The sequence below is a fragment of the Porites lutea genome, chromosome 10 (assembly GCF_958299795.1).
Source record: "Porites lutea chromosome 10, jaPorLute2.1, whole genome shotgun sequence".
NCBI classification, from domain to species: Eukaryota; Metazoa; Cnidaria; class Anthozoa; order Scleractinia; family Poritidae; genus Porites; species Porites lutea.
This window is the reverse complement of record NC_133210.1, coordinates 8,520,266-8,535,777: the sequence shown is the minus strand read 5'-3', so window position 1 is coordinate 8,535,777 and position 15,512 is coordinate 8,520,266. Positions and strand designations below refer to the sequence as shown.

The window sequence follows — 15,512 nt, the reverse complement described above, 5'->3', positions numbered from 1 at the left end:
GAAATGGTTCTTCGTTTTATGATAGAACAAGTTTGAATTTCTTAACTATTTCATGAGGCGTCGTTAATGGCCGCTGTCCTGAAAGCTTTTACCTAGGTTAAAAGACGACAAAGACTGACTTATTATTTGGAGACTTTGCTGTAGCGAACATTGAATTTTTTCATTGTATTTGAGTAAGTATTAATTTTACTTGTACGGGCTCTCTAGAGATGTCTACTCGCTTCATGGCAAACTCAATGACAGATGTTTCTGTTATTTTCCGGCCGCTATATTTGTGTTCCTCATGCAGAGGGCCGCCAACATGATATCGCCATACAATTGCAGAGCTCTATACGCTGATAAGGGTAACACAGTTAATCAGAATATCTGTCACGCAAAAAGCGTCCCAGACATGAACCTTGGCAAGAATGTTTGCAGATTCATCTCCTTTCATCTCTTATGAATTGAATGGTTTTGGCTCTATTTTTTGATGGCGTGTCTGTGAAAGATTCATTTTCCTGCTTCCTTTCACTCAGGTTAGCAAAGTGGCTGAGGAACAGATTAAGCAAGCGCAGAAAACACAATTGCAAGTGAGCGTGGAAAAGACCCCATTATTACAGGATAACAGTGAGGACACAGCGTCGACTTCTTATTATCTCGGCAACGAAGTGAGAAACTAATCAGCCAGTTAAGGGCTAAAATATTTTAATTCTAGTTTATTTGCGCTTGTAAGAATTGTCTCCAATAATTTCACTTTTCGGGAACAGAGCATCACCACTTTTTGAAGAAAGTCAACTACAAAGACGTTTTGAAAAATGATAGAGACGTTTGGGGGTCAAGTAGGCTTATCACAAAACAAAAACTTGAGCTATTGTCAATGCTTCTTTTAGTTTATTTGTTGAATTTAATCAAGCTATAGGTAGGGGATTTTTTATCTTTAGTCTTCAATACATCGAAAGTCCAGATTCTCGTTATATAGAGTAACTGGCGAATGCATATTTGAGGCATGCTTAAACGCAGTACAAGATTCCACAACATTTTGCTACCTTAACGGTTGTCTTAAAAACTGACAATAGTTAAACAATTAACAATTATATCGATTAGAAAGACGGATGAATCACATACTTAAAAATGCACTTAATTTTTTTTTTCGTAAAAATATCTTGAACTGCCTCTCTATGATGAAACTCCAGCATTGAGTGACAGAGAGAAGGGCCAGAAGTGTATTAAAATCTTTTTAAAATTTAATTTAATTTTTCCACGCAGGAAAGCAAACAATCGCATGAAATAGTAGAACTGACTCCATTATCAGAAGAAAGCAATGATGAGGTCCGACAGGAGCTGGCGTCGACTTTTCAAGGCCATCTTGTAAGAAGGAAATACTTGAATATTTCATTTCATTTTTCTTAAATTTAATTATACTGAGCGTGGATAAGGCATACAGACAATGAGGAAATTTGCTGAGAAATAAGTTACAATTTTCCGCGTAAGAAAAAGTCAACATCTTTATTGACCGTGCTCCGAAATAAGCCAACGAGAAAAACTCTGGAAATCGCATGCTGATCTAGAGCCATTGATTACGTCCACAAGAGATAGACTAAGATCAAATTAAAGCCAGGACTCGAGCAAGGACTCCTAACCCTAACCCTAACCCTAACCTTAACACTAACAGCGAGCTCACTTTCCATGATTGCCACGAATTAACTTTACCGGGCTTCCCAGGCAGCTGTTGTATTCCCAGTTACGCGATGGAAAGAGAAATCAAGGACGAGCTAGGCTAAGATTCAACGCGTGACATCGTGAAAAGAAACCTGAAGCGGAAGAACATTTTAGTAGATTCTTGTAGGCAGCGAGCAAAGGACAGAACGACCTGGAGGAACCTGATTAAACCTTGAACTCTTCATGAAACAGACATTGTCGCTTAGACAGCAGACTGCTTAACTAACTAACAATGGTGACTTGCAGGAGGTGAAAATGGCGGGAAAGCGAAAAATTGTCGAGTCTTGCGTCGATTCCTGGCTCGGTAAATTGGCATCCTCCTTCCACAATACCGTCTGACAAAGAATTTCTAATGTATGTTTACAGTGCGACTACTGTAACCCGAGCCACTTAGACAAAGTTGACCAATCGGATTACAGGAAAATAACAATACATTCCAAGAAAGTTGGTTGTGGGCCAATGAACAGGTCGTAAGGAAACAATAAGTTACTCGAAGCACTAAATTTAATTACTGATAGCAAACGTTTATGAAAGCAAAAATGTTTCACCAGACCAGCAATGTCTTTCTATCCGAAACTTTTCATTTAACACCCAGGAGACGTATTTGTTTGACATAAGTTGTTATTTTGTCATCTACCAGCAATTTCTTCGCTAAATTTTGCGGCCGCGCTTTGCAATAAAATACAATACATCTAACGTTTACATTTTTCGCCCCCCTCAACACTCTAACGGACCTCCCAGTTAGGGTTCAAAAGGTCACGTCTCAAGTTTGTAACTGGTTGATTTCAATCCATGTTGTTGATTTCGTTTCGTGGTAATTATTATTGACAACTAACTTCCTCGGAATGTATTGTTATTTTCCTGCTATGCAATCGGTCAACTTTGACTAGGTAACCCCTGTTATAGTAGTAGTCGCTCTGTGAAATGTTAATAGCGGGGCTCCCGCGCGCGCGAAGCGCGCGTGGGACAGAGCCCCATACTCATGGAATATGGTCAACCTCTTTTCGTTTGGTTGTCACGTGATTGACCGAGCGTACGTACGTACGTACGTACGTACATACGTACGTACGCGTCTACAGATTGTACGGGTGGGGTAGGGGAGACTATCAAAAGGAAGGGAGGGGTGTCTCAGGCGTGTCTTGGCAAGTCCACATCTTTAATATAGGATTTTAGGACATTCACACTATGGTCAATTGACAGCTGTCAAAACAGGATAGCCACTGACCAGTATCCCATGACCATATCGCAGGCTCATGTGTCAACTCATCGAGGTGACGTGATTTATTTGGAAGCTGTCCGCTGACCAGTTAATTGTTTAACTAGATCGCGAACAATGTTCAATCTTATACTTTTACTAGTTTAACTGATAATGCACACATATTGGACATCAATGTTTTGATCAATTGACAGCTGTCAAAACAGGGTACCCGCTGACCAGTATCACTTGACCGTATCGCGGGCTCAGGTGTCGACCCATCGAGGTCAAGTATTTTATGAAGTTATCCGCTGACAAGTTACTAGTTTTCAAGTGATCGCAGGCTCAAGTTCAAATTTTTATCTAAATTCATATGAAATATGTTGTGTTTATGTGCTACACAATTAAAATTTTGATTGCAAACTGACCTCGGACGCGAAAATTTAGCAAGCTGTTACGGGCAGGGAAAACAGTTGCTTTTGACTTTTCTCACCATGGTCACGCGTTGGTCACGCTCTACGTCCAATTTTTTATGCTCTGATTGGTCAAAATGTGACAGGTGAGTTCATGCGGAAAATTTATGCAGCATCTTGAATCTTGTTTACTTTGACAGCTGAAGCTGACAGAGTTTTATGTCAACTTGTAATGTTTTTAACTGTCTTTTTCCACTGGATGTGCAAAATGAAATTCAGCTGTTGTCAGGAGTCCTCTGTTATTCATGGCTAGTTTGTTTATTGGGTTTTTGGTTGAGGAAAACGTCGCTTGTCGCAAATCCGATTTCGGATGGCATCGTTTTCGTTTTCACCTTGCTTGATGCGTAAGAGGATTGCAAAGTCTGAAGCGATACTGGCTTTTCTTGATACCTTTCAGGAGCTGCGTCTCGAATGGTAAGCCAGAGAAATTATTGTATTTGATGTTTGTTTTTTAGGATCTAATTTAATGAAGTCGGGCGGAGTTTATGCGGTCATTTAGTTTATGCACGTTTGTAAGATTTGAGACAATGATCTGACCGAGTATCAGCTTTGATACAAGCTTTAATACAGAACTATAAAAAGCCTTTAGACAGTTTCTTTACCGCAAATAGAAAGAAAACGTTCCAAAGAATATTTAGTTATAATTCTGGCCGGAAAAGAAAGCTTTGAGCGATTTTCTTGCCTCGAGTTCGTCTTTGAAAAAAGCAAACACCGGGAAGCCGGCTTAAAACATAAACTTAAGCTTGAAGCTTGAAGACTCAGGATTTGTAGGGATACTTTAATTGTCTTCCTGAATGAAAATTGTTGTCTCTGTATATGTTTCTCCGAATTATATTTCTTTTATTGATTGTTAGTAGTCTCTCTTGTAATTTTAATCGCTGTGCCGATTGTTTTCAGTCGTTCAGTGAACATCGCTTGCAGGAGTACTCAAAATGCCGCGCGTTAATAAACCATTAAATAAAAAATAAACAGAATAAATTCTTTATAATGTTGGAGCGTAACTCTGTTAATGTTCATTCAAACACTCGCCACAGCTCGCACTACAAAAGTGAGAACCGGATGGCCGTATAGGTGATTTTGGAAATTTTTTTAACAGTTTATGAATATTGAATGAGTCTAATTTGTATTGTGAAATACTGCTTTCTGTCCGAGGTTTGCCGGTATGATAAAAACAGTGCCTCATACTACTGTTTCACCTCAGATGTGATGTATAAATGGTATAAAAGGTTGGTTTACCCGCACCCAGATTTGTTGACAAGATTTTGCAAAGTAAACTTGTCGAACGCCAAAAAGTTGGCCTGATTTTTTTCCCACTAATTAATCTACGGTGATCAAGAGCCATTATGGCTCTTAAATGTGATCGAAGATGATTACCAGTTTTTGGGTGTACATATGAGGCTATCAACTCGATGTAAGTTTTGGTTCACTCTTGGGCTGTTTGCAAATTATTTTTCTCTAAAATCAGGTAGCCTTTCCCTCAAAAGTCACATAAATGTGCTCTAAAGTTAACTGAATTATGGAATTCGAATACAAGTTTATTGTTTAATTTAAATTATAAATTTATTAATGGGAGCTTCGCTTTTAGCCCTGGCTAAATCTATATATTATTACTAATGAGATGAAAGGTTTCAAAAGAACAATCTCTCCGGGTCACTCCTATACCAGAATACAATCAATCGAAGCACTCAAACGTGCATTCGATAAATCTTGGCAGGTCTGGCAAATGAATCCACAGGTATATTTTGTGATCTAATTTAAATTAAATATTACTTTTGAGCAATTTTCAAAAACTGGTGAGCATTTTCCGCAAGGTGGCACAGTCCCATTTTGGTGAGAGCATGGGTACTAACTTTCAGGCACGACAGAAATGGCTGCCTTTAGGGGTGTTTCTTAGTGTTGCGAAGACTTTTGTTGGTTAGCTTTTGTTGATTAGCTAGTGGGTACTGCTCAGTGGCTTTTCAATCTTTTGTATTACGTCATTTGGTGATTGCACCTTGTAGAAGGCCCAAATGTAATAAACAACCCTAAATGTAATAAAGTCCTAAATGTAATAACAATTTTCCCTAAATGTAATAAACTCTTAAGTTGCAAATTGCAGTAATTACTCGAATAAGCGCCGCCCTCAAATAAGCGCGGCGTTTGGAGGAGGAGTTAATTAGCACCGCGGCGCTTATTCGTGTAAATACGGTACTAAGCGGTATTAATATGGTATTAAGCACCGCGCTCAAATAAGTGCCGTATTTTTGGAGAAAAAGTTAATAAGCGCCGCGGCACTAATTCGCGTAAAATTCGGTACATTTCCTTATGCATTGTGAAACTTAACGTTGAAAAATAAGTTGCTTGTAAAACGACAAAGTAATGGTATTTTTTAAGCAACAGAAAACTTTTTTTCCTGTGTTTGCAGAATTCGAGACAGTTGTGCAAACCCTCGACTTCGTCAACCCCTCTCGTGTTTATATCAGGCTATGCAAACACAGGAAAAAACGTTTTCTATTTCTTTTATAAAATAACTTTCCCGAGAAAAAGAAAAACTCTTTGTTTAGGTTAATGATTAAAAGAGAAACTCTTACCAGTCGCGAAGTCTTGTACACGAGGCTTGATGTACGTGTAATCAGTTCTTGTTTGTCAATAAAGATGCATTCCAAAAAAGGGTTTTTCTCGCTTAAAATGTCAGCTTAAGCGAAATAAAAATTGGTACAGCATGTTTGTAAAGATTTTTTTAAGTTTCATCCGACGAGGGAATGGGTAAATAAAGTAAATTTGTCGAGTTTTCAACTAAAAAACATTTTAAAATTCGTGCTTGTGTGATTAGCGCTCGAAGAGCAAAACATCTTGACTCCACACATGTTTACATACTCTCATGCAAACACATCTCTCGGCCAATCAGGGCGCGCGCGTACTATCTTAGTTATTTATAAAAGTTGTTTTCAGCTGTACAGTAGTCTTTAGGGCTTGTTTACATGGAGGTAGGGGACCCCAGATAGGTGAAATAACATGCGGCGGGTCACCCCACTTATCATGTAAAGGTGATCAAATTTAAATGAGAGATTATGTGGACAGGAGGGTTACCCACGAAAGCGGGTTAACTCACCTACCTGGGGTCCCCCACCTCCATGTAAACAGGCCCATATAGACTTTTCGTTTTTTGTTCTTAATTTTTTAGCGGATTAGATCTCTTTTCTAGAGATCCAACGTTGACAACCAAAAGGATATTCGTCCACGGTTTTTGCAGTAAATTTGTTTAACAAAAAATAATGAAGTATGAAAAACCTTTTAAGGCTTACAGGTTTTTTTTTATTTTGTCCCTTTACAAGCAATTTATATGTAAACGGCAAGTTACACAGTGTATAAGGAAATTTTTTCTCCAAAAATGCGGCGCTTATTTGAGGATGGCCCTTAAAACCATAGTAAGTGCCGCGGCGCATATTAAATGTCCCCCCCCCGCCCCCGTTGCGGCGCTTATTTGAGTAATTACTGTAATTTGCAACTTATGAGTTTATTACATTTAGGACAAAATGTTATTACATTTAGGGTCGTTTATTACATTTAGGCCTTCTACACAGCTATCCTCAACACCAAGAAAGTGCCATTTTTAGTTCAGTACCTTTTTTTATATCCCTGACAAGGCAAACGCTTTCGTCGAAAATAAGAGCCCATTAATCTGCATATCTTTCACCTACAGGAAAGAGAGGAAAGTAAACTATCAAAGAAGGCACAAGTGACCATGGAAATGGCCTCATTACGCCAGGCTGACTTCACACAGGACATGGCGTCGGCCAATCACAATTTTTCTGAAGTAAGAAGGAAATGCCTCAGCCTTAGGCGGCCTTATCTTACGTCTTAAAGAAGGATGTAATGTAATACCTTTATTCTTTACGTGTTTTGGGTGACGCTAAACGTGACCTTTATGTGAAAATATATCGGGTTACAAGCGACTGTTACCTGGGAAATGGAATATTGGGGTTTGCGAATTGCGAACGTTAGATAAAGACAAATTTCATCTTTTGCGCACTAAATTCCTGTTCTATTAAGTCTTGTTCTTGGGCCAACAGAATTTCATCGTTTTATCACATTTTCCCCAAGCTCACAAGTGAGAATAATACCAATTTCAGCACTGAAGCACATGTACCAACTCGGCGGTATGGAGTGCTCTTGCACTCGCACTCGCCTCGGCATGTAAAAGGGCCTTTGATACACGGCTTTGTCAGTTCATCGGCTCGACGGTTATGCCATGCTTATGAGACCCAACAAAGCGAGACAGCTGTTTACGGCTGCCACTGCCCGGATGATATTGTTATACGCATGCGTAGGGTACTGTTGATACTGCGGAGCCGGTACGTTTTCTTCAGTGCTGTAATTGGCATGTTGTTAAGGAGTGAGAATCGGTGTTGCGTAACCCTTCATAAAGGTTTGTATGGCGGTTCGAGTGATTGCAATTTAGGAGTCACAAATAGTAATAAAGATACACAGGGGCAGCCAATGACTGGTTTTCTGTAAAATATCTGTTCGCAGAAACAAATATTTCCCAGAATTTTCTATTGCTTGAGGACGGCTACAAATTTCTAGATGACCGTTCCATTCATGCACACATGTACAATTTTCGAAACTTATGCAATAAATTCCCAACGATTTTCTGAGGCTTAATTTTTCGCATCTCACTCCCCAAGTAATGCTGCTTTTCGTAGGAAAAGGAAAACTAAAATTTTCGGATTAAAAATTAATGCGATTGAGAGAGGAATCAGAAAAATTCTCACTTTTGTAAAAAGATAAATTGCATCTAAAATTTTCGGGAAAATAATTCTGAAGCCCTTGTAATTTCGAAAAGACCTAAAGTCCCCAAGGATGACCTAACTTATACAAATTTTATAGCGCCGCTTAGAATGTGTTTCTAGAGTCCAAAATCTACTCTGGATTGCCTGAAACGTTTTTTGAACGTATTTAGGAGGAAACCGTCGCTGGGTGCCCCCTGGATACAGTAGACTGGGCTAACCTTGACTCCATGTTTTAATGATTGCGTTGCAGACAAAGATTGCGACACAAATTTTCAATACAGGGTAACACTTTTTCTACTTGTAAATGTCATCGTCATTTTCTTTATCGTTTAGCAAAGTTTCGCCATTGAGGATGAAGTAAAGGAAGATGAACATTCTGCACACCAAGACCAAGAAGACATTGCAGTGTCTTCTCCACAAAACAACAAAGATGCCATTCTTGAAGTGATTCCATCGACTTCCACTGAAGTAGATGTAAGATGAAAATAAAAACACCACAAAAACTATTCACTACTAAAGAAAAATGCCACTAGGGCACCTCATTATGTTAGGTTTGACGTTAGAAGAACACAACAACCTAGTAAAACTTGGGTCCCCTTGAATTACATCACACATTGCTGCCTTGAATTACATCACAACGTCCTACGTTCATTCTCTTGAGCTATTTTCAGTTTTGGGATTGTCACTTCCACTTTTTAAGCAAAAATACATGCTAAAACCTAAGAACACATACATTTAAAAGCATCCAAAACGCTGAAAGAGTTGGAAAGCCTAAATTTCCGTATAAAATTTTCAAAATTAAAAGCAGATAAACGTCATCATTGATTACTTCCAACAGATAATACCAAACTTTAGCTCGTTTTTGGCTTGAACAAATGTCAGTTTTTTTTTATCTTTCGGTCTGTTAGTTACTTATTTACTAATAACTTGAGGGTTCTGCTGTTTCAACCCAAAACAATATTTAACTGTAGGATAAGCAATTCAAAGTAACCGAGAAAGAACTGCTTCCCAGCACATCAGCATCACCAGGACAAAGACAAGCTTCTGCTATGTCACTTTCAAACGATAACCTACAGGAGTCAGACGACGAAGACATAGAGGAGGGCTTTTCTGCCAAACAACTGTTTTCCTTTGCTTGGCAAATAGCTAAAGGAATGGTAATTTGATCGTATTTTCTATATAATGTTGCTTTGATTTTGATTCTGAGTATAACAAGGCACAGGAAATTCAAAAGTCAATATTGTATAAGCATGAATTAGATGGGATAATTAAACTGATTGTTTTTCTAGATATGAGTACAGTTTTTTTTTTTCATTTAAATGGGTTAGATGAAAAATTTTCTAAGTCGATCGGTCGACCCAGTTTCGTTACGCATCTGGACGTAAAAATCTGGATCAGATCAGTGCTTCATTTGTCTCGTAGTATTTTTTTAACTTCAACTAACCGCTTAGTGTTCGGGGTACTCCCGTTAACTGATTATGGTTTGAGATAATTTTAATGGTATTTTTCGTTTCCTAATTTTTATTAGAATCATCTCGCAGAAAACAATCTTGTTCACAGAGACCTTGCTGCCCGTAATGTTCTTGTTGGCCATGACAACCAGATTAAAGTGTCAGACTTTGGGTTGATGAAACAAATTTATGAAGATGTGACCAGCTCAGAGAAGTCTAAAAAACTTCCTGTGAAATGGATGGCCCCAGAATCACTTTACCAAGGCGTTTACACGACCAAAAGTGACGTGTGAGTTAGCGATTCCCTCTCCCTTGATAAGGAAATAACGCCTGATTGAAACGTTTCTACTACTGTAATCTCTTCTTTAGCCTGCGAAAACATCCGTTTCTCCTCGCTCTTCGCCACTGAGGACTTTTCGCGAGGAGGAACGTCTGCGTTTCAGCGACAGAAATTCCATACTGATGACGTAAAATCTGTCCGGAATCCGGTGGGAGGGGCTGATTGGTAGACGGAGTAGACAAAAGACAAAAGGCCACAAAGGTCAGATGTAAACGCGAAGAATCTCTGACAAAACAGTCAACATTTGTGGAATATAGTGTTCTCTAGAAGAAGCATTTGAGTTTTGCTGCGCCTCGTTGGCAGATTAACACAACACTTTACCAGAATCGACCAGAAGACAAGTAAAATTGTACAAATTCATATTTGGAACCCCATGACTACCGGATTTATTATGAAAAAAAAATGGTTTGCGTAATCAGTATGGAATTTCTGCCCCTGAGTCGCAGACGTTCCTCCGCGCGAAACGTCCCCAGCGGCGAAGAGCTTGTGAGAAACGGATGTTTTCGCAGGCTATCAATTCTCAAAAACGTAGTTGCCGTAAAATAGAGAGCTTTAGATTTGAGAACGAGTACGACTGCGAGTACGAGATTTTCTCAGTACTAAGTAGTGCGCGCGCGTGAACCAGCGTCGTTTTGGCGGGAAAACGTGATTGTCGTCTTCATTCTACTACGAGTTTTAGAGAGAATGTCGTGTTAGCGGACACAGTTGCAGCACGGAGATAATTCAGTTAATTCATTCTTAGCCTAAACTCCCCTTTTTTGTTTATAACAATGCTGGGGTTAAAAGGCGTCCAATCAAAAGCCCATTTTTTTTTGCCCAAATATGGAATCAGAGAATTGAAAGAATCCCTGTCTAAAAATAGCTAAAAAGAGGAGGATTCTTCCAATCCTTTACAATTCTCCAGTTACATGCAAAACTCAAAATTACACGCTGAGCGTTTCAGATTTGCTATATGATAATCACCAGACAAAAAAAATTACATCTACAGGCAGTGGAACCGACAAGTAATAATTTTCTTTGCTAAGACTTTCCGACTGCTAAGACTGTCGCGCGAATGCTTAGGAAAAATTTGTATTGCGATGTAAACGGTGCGCTACGAAGACCAATTACAGTTTCACTAGTTTTACGAAGTAAAATTCGACCAAAATCGGAATATTATTCCCAGAATGGCCAGGATTGACTTCCCTCTGACAAGACAACGTCGGCTACTTATAGGAAGCATCTTCGGTAAATTTCGTTTGGTTCACCAAAAAAAGACCCTGAAATCCTCATCAGTAACTTTAACGCCTGGGCCATTACAGATTTGACTTTGGTATAGGTAGGCGACCATCTGTTACTAGGTTAAAACCAAACCTGTGAAACTGATTCTTGTGGTTTCTTCGTACTTAGCCCAAAAGTGTCTGTCAGTGATGGAATTTCAGCCCGGCGCCGTTGGAATTTAATTCAAAGCATATTAAATCATCACTTAGAAGTTATTCTCTTTCATCTGGGCAATTAGTTGCTGGTAGATGTTAACGATCTACTTGAGATTGTGGGTCTATCAATTCTAGCGCTCCCTTTTCCTTTCTGTTCCCGTTGCTTTGACAAAGGAGTGTAGTTTGGTTACCTAAGTTTGCTCCCCTTGTTTGTCTAAAACCTGAGGGAAAACCTTTTTGGGGCGAATGCAGGTAGATTATTCATTGCCTTTTCGTTTTCTCGACACAAAATTCTAAGAACACGACAATGGAGGTCATACCTGGTATTATTTAATTCAATCAAACGCGATGCACGAAAGGTTTGGCACTCGCATTTTTTCGTTCGTCCATCAAATAAAAGAAAAAAAGATAAAGACGGGAATAAACAATTTAAATGCGGTGAATCTGTACATTGTTATAACCCCTTTGTGCTTTTTTTGATAGTTGGTCTTTTGGTGTTGTTCTTTGGGAGATGGCTACATTGGGTAAGCGGATCATTTTACGGTTCATACTTATCATTTTAAACTTAAAGTTAATTGACAAAAGGACAAAAATTTTCCATGGTATGTAACTCTTATACTATAAAAATGACAATTAGAAACTCAGGTGGAGCCATGCACGACCTGCTGGAGAAAGACGTCACTGCAAAGTTTGACCATTATATATTTTGACGTCATTCTAGGGTCGATAAGAGAACATTATCATAGACAATGAATATTGTCGATTTGTTTGTTTGTCTTTTCTTGCAATAAAATTGACAGTTCATTTTGGGTTTCGTTTCCGATGATTTTAAATAAATTGCGCCATCCGTCACATTGTCGACCAAGCAGCGCCGTCTGAAAAATTGTTTTGACTGCTATCGTAAAATCTTGTCAAACATTAACGCATCCAAGGAACCCTGTTCCCCTTTTTTGCCATGGTGGGATGTGACTTAACTTGTATGATTGTTATTAAGGTTACTGCTACCAGGAAACAAGCTGGTTTTTCTTTAGCGTAATGTTTCATTTGCGGCAAGCTGGACTTTTGTTTTGTCTGATCTGAGCTCTGTTAATTTTAAGTGCTGTAAGACCTCTCCTCAGGATGAAAACTATATGTGACAATGGATTGTATTTGCGAGCATTGAAAGTTACGGGGAAAAAAGAAGCCATATTATTAAGCACCTGCTTTCTTTTTAACACATTTGAGTGCATTGGCCATCAGACCACCATTCAAAGAACATTTTTTTGCAAAATGGCATTATTGAATATGGGGATAATAGCATCTTGAATATAAGCTATTCAATAATATCTTACTGATCAGTTGCCAATATGTAATTATTATATTTTTCTTTCTCGCAATCGCCAGGAGGCGTACCATATCCCACGCTGACCAACTCAGAGCTGTATCGACTGCTCAGTACAGGTTATCGCATGGAAAGGCCTGACATGTGCACCGATGACGTGTACGTTTCTTGATCAGGGTCGTCTTAGAATTAACAATTAGATTCAATTTAAGTTTTCCGTGCCTCTGTTCAGTTACAATTCACAGCGAACGTTGCAATGTACGAATTCGTCAATTATGTTAACGCCCTCTATGATCATATCAAATACTGACCAGACGGACGGCAAGATTAAGGGTAAACATTTGTTGGGATCCTCACTTTTTTAACAAGGAAACAACTAGACCACATTTTCAAAACCATTTGCCATTTCAGATAAAGCAGATAACACATTGTAAGTTTTGCTCTAAACCCTCCACGCTTTATGGCCAATAAAGGCACCATTAACAGTGATTAAGTTATTATAATCTCTTCCCTGGGGCCGGGGGAGTACTCCCTATAATGGCCTGTAAGGGGAGGCTCCGCCCGAAAGGGGTACCTTTCTCAGTCTTCTGGTACAGGAATTTCGCTAGTCGAGGTATATGAAAGGGTATTAGGGAATTCTGTCATTTCGGTCTGTAAAATGACCTAAGAGGGCTACAGAAGGATTTTTTGGCTGTGAAAAAGTCGAGAAAGTTTTGTAGTCTAGTGATTTAACTCATATTTAAAGGGAGGTGCTTTTACAGCTATTAAAAGGGGTAAAACGTTCTCTGGACTAGATATCTGAAAGGGGTACAGTACCACTTATCAGTAGAATGTATAGGAAAGAGGTACCTTCTCTGTCCAAAAATAATGATAGTACAAAATAGTAAGGGGGTGGATCTCGGGGCGGAGCCTTCCCGGATCTCTTTACAAAATAATGGGTGGATGAAAGAATGGGGAATCACGAGATAACCCAAAAGTTCTAGGAGCCCATGTTATTGGGCTTTACGTGGAAGCTTCACCCAAAAGGAGTGCCTTTTTATGCCACATTTGCGTGGAAAGATACGAATTTCACGAGTATATAATGTGTGAAATGGTAGGAAACTTTTCAACTTCGGTAATGTACATTAAAATATATTTTAAACAGATGCACCTTCTATTGTATACTTGATGTTTCCCTCAAAGGCTTAAGAAAATGAAGTAGTCGTACTATTTTTCAGGGTAGGCAGGTAAGGAATGTATATGAAACGGGTACCTTTTCGGTCAAAAATGCTGTATAAAAGGCGTTGGACCTCAGGGTGGAGCCTCCCTGTAAACTCATGAAGCTGAGAGGCCTTTCCTACTGAAAAAATTTCTTTCATCCAATAGACCCCTTTCGCTTGTATATTTTGTTTGCCAATACAGGTCATACAGGTCATGTGATAATACTCCAAGGAACTGTTTCTTTCAAATTTCGTGTTATTCCAGTGCATATGTAAGCATAGTAGACAAAGGGTCAAATTCCCCTGGGACCTCCATTGGGAAAACAAAACATACGAGCTATAAAGTGGCTTATATATTGACACGGTCTAATAATTGACTGGAGCTCTAGTTAATTAGCATTGAATGGTTCTATTTTTTTCCTATTCATAACAGATATGAGCTGATTTCTGACTGTTGGGAGGAAGACCCTTACATTCGTCCCAGTTTCTACCGTTTGATCGAAAAACTGGAGGCGATAATGGAAAGGGATGCACCATATTTGAATGTAAACAAACACAATGAAGATCGTCCGTATTACAACGTACCTCCTTTAGCTAGTGCTGATTGATATGGAGAAGAAGGAGCATCCCCAATAATCGGACAGTTTAAGACGGAACGAGTATAAACAGTAAATTCATAGATATTTACTTAAAAACTAAGCTAAGAAAATACTGAAAGAATTAAAACAAACATAAAAAGAGCTTTAAGTGTAAAAAAAAAAGTGTAACAGTAAGGCCCTCCAGGTCTAATCAGGAGCCCATCATCCAGGAATGTAAATCTCCCTTATAGAGTGTAAAGATTTTTACTTGGCTAGTATAGACTAATCTTTCACGCAGAAAAAAAGGGGGACTAAGTAGGATTTCCAGCAACCAGCGTATGCGATCAAAGAAGTATAAAGCTAGAAACGTAAAGCTATTAACAGTGATTAAGGTTTTAACTGAATGACGAGCCTTAAAAGTTAGCCACTAACAGAGAAGATAGCTGAAGATCAACTGTCATGTTGGATTTCACCGAGGTTTTTAGTGCAAGGCGAATTTTTCGTAAACGATTGTATTTATTACTGTCAGTAGTGAAAATTATAAACGGAGAGGTTTAAATAAGAATCTAGGGATTACATAATTAACTATTGTTTTAATGCTTTGCAAAATGCTTATTAGATATAGACTGGCTGAAATACACGTAACGCTATAAGTATTATTAAAATAACATTGTTCCGCACTAGACTTGCTTTATACTTTGGCATTTCTCATTTCAAATTAGTGATCATGTAAATGGTTTGACCAATGAATGACTGCATGACCTGATAAGTCATTAACGTCGCGGTACTCCTTTGGTTGTCCGTCAGTTTAAGCCATGGTGCCTCAGGGTCATTTAAAAAACAACAACAACAACAACAAAAAAAAAAACAGACCGTCGACCTTTGTCATAGTTATATCTCAGACTCGTACCCAGCTCTATTTATATGTTTTGGGGTTGAGAGAAGATTGGGGGTTAGGTTAAGGGGCGGGCGGGTCTCCCCTGATGGGAAGGGACGAAGAAAAAATAGCGGCGCTATTTTTCCTTCGTGCGAAGTGTTAAAGTGCTGGCCCCAGTTGTTCAAAACGTGGA

At 38.9% G+C, this 15,512-nt stretch overlaps 1 protein-coding gene across 1 annotated transcript; it reads left to right on the top strand.

Moving 5' to 3' along the window:
* The first annotated feature begins 517 nt into the window (after positions 1–517).
* LOC140950018 (tyrosine-protein kinase receptor Tie-1-like) lies at positions 518–15,076 on the top strand. Its single transcript, XM_073399177.1, has 9 exons — positions 518–647; positions 1,246–1,347; positions 7,049–7,162; positions 8,472–8,612; positions 9,110–9,295; positions 9,667–9,878; positions 11,828–11,868; positions 12,728–12,824; positions 14,298–15,076. The coding sequence occupies exons 3-9, from the start codon at positions 7,091–7,093 to the stop codon at positions 14,470–14,472; spliced, it is 924 nt and encodes a 307-aa protein (XP_073255278.1). The 5' UTR covers positions 518–647; positions 1,246–1,347; positions 7,049–7,090; the 3' UTR covers positions 14,473–15,076.
* The last annotated feature ends 436 nt before the right edge of the window (positions 15,077–15,512 follow it).

What these genes read in the sequence shown, in the direction of transcription:
- LOC140950018 (XM_073399177.1), top strand. Translation starts at nt 7,091, where the DNA reads ATGGAAATGGCCTCATTACGCCAGGCTGACTTCACACAGGACATGGCG. An exon ending in CGACTTCCACTGAAGTAGAT is followed by an intron (nt 8,613 to 9,109) that starts GTAAGATGAAAA and finishes ATTTAACTGTAG; the next exon opens with GATAAGCAATTCAAAGTAAC. An exon ending in TACACGACCAAAAGTGACGT is followed by an intron (nt 9,879 to 11,827) that starts GTGAGTTAGCGA and finishes TTTTTTTGATAG; the next exon opens with TTGGTCTTTTGGTGTTGTTC.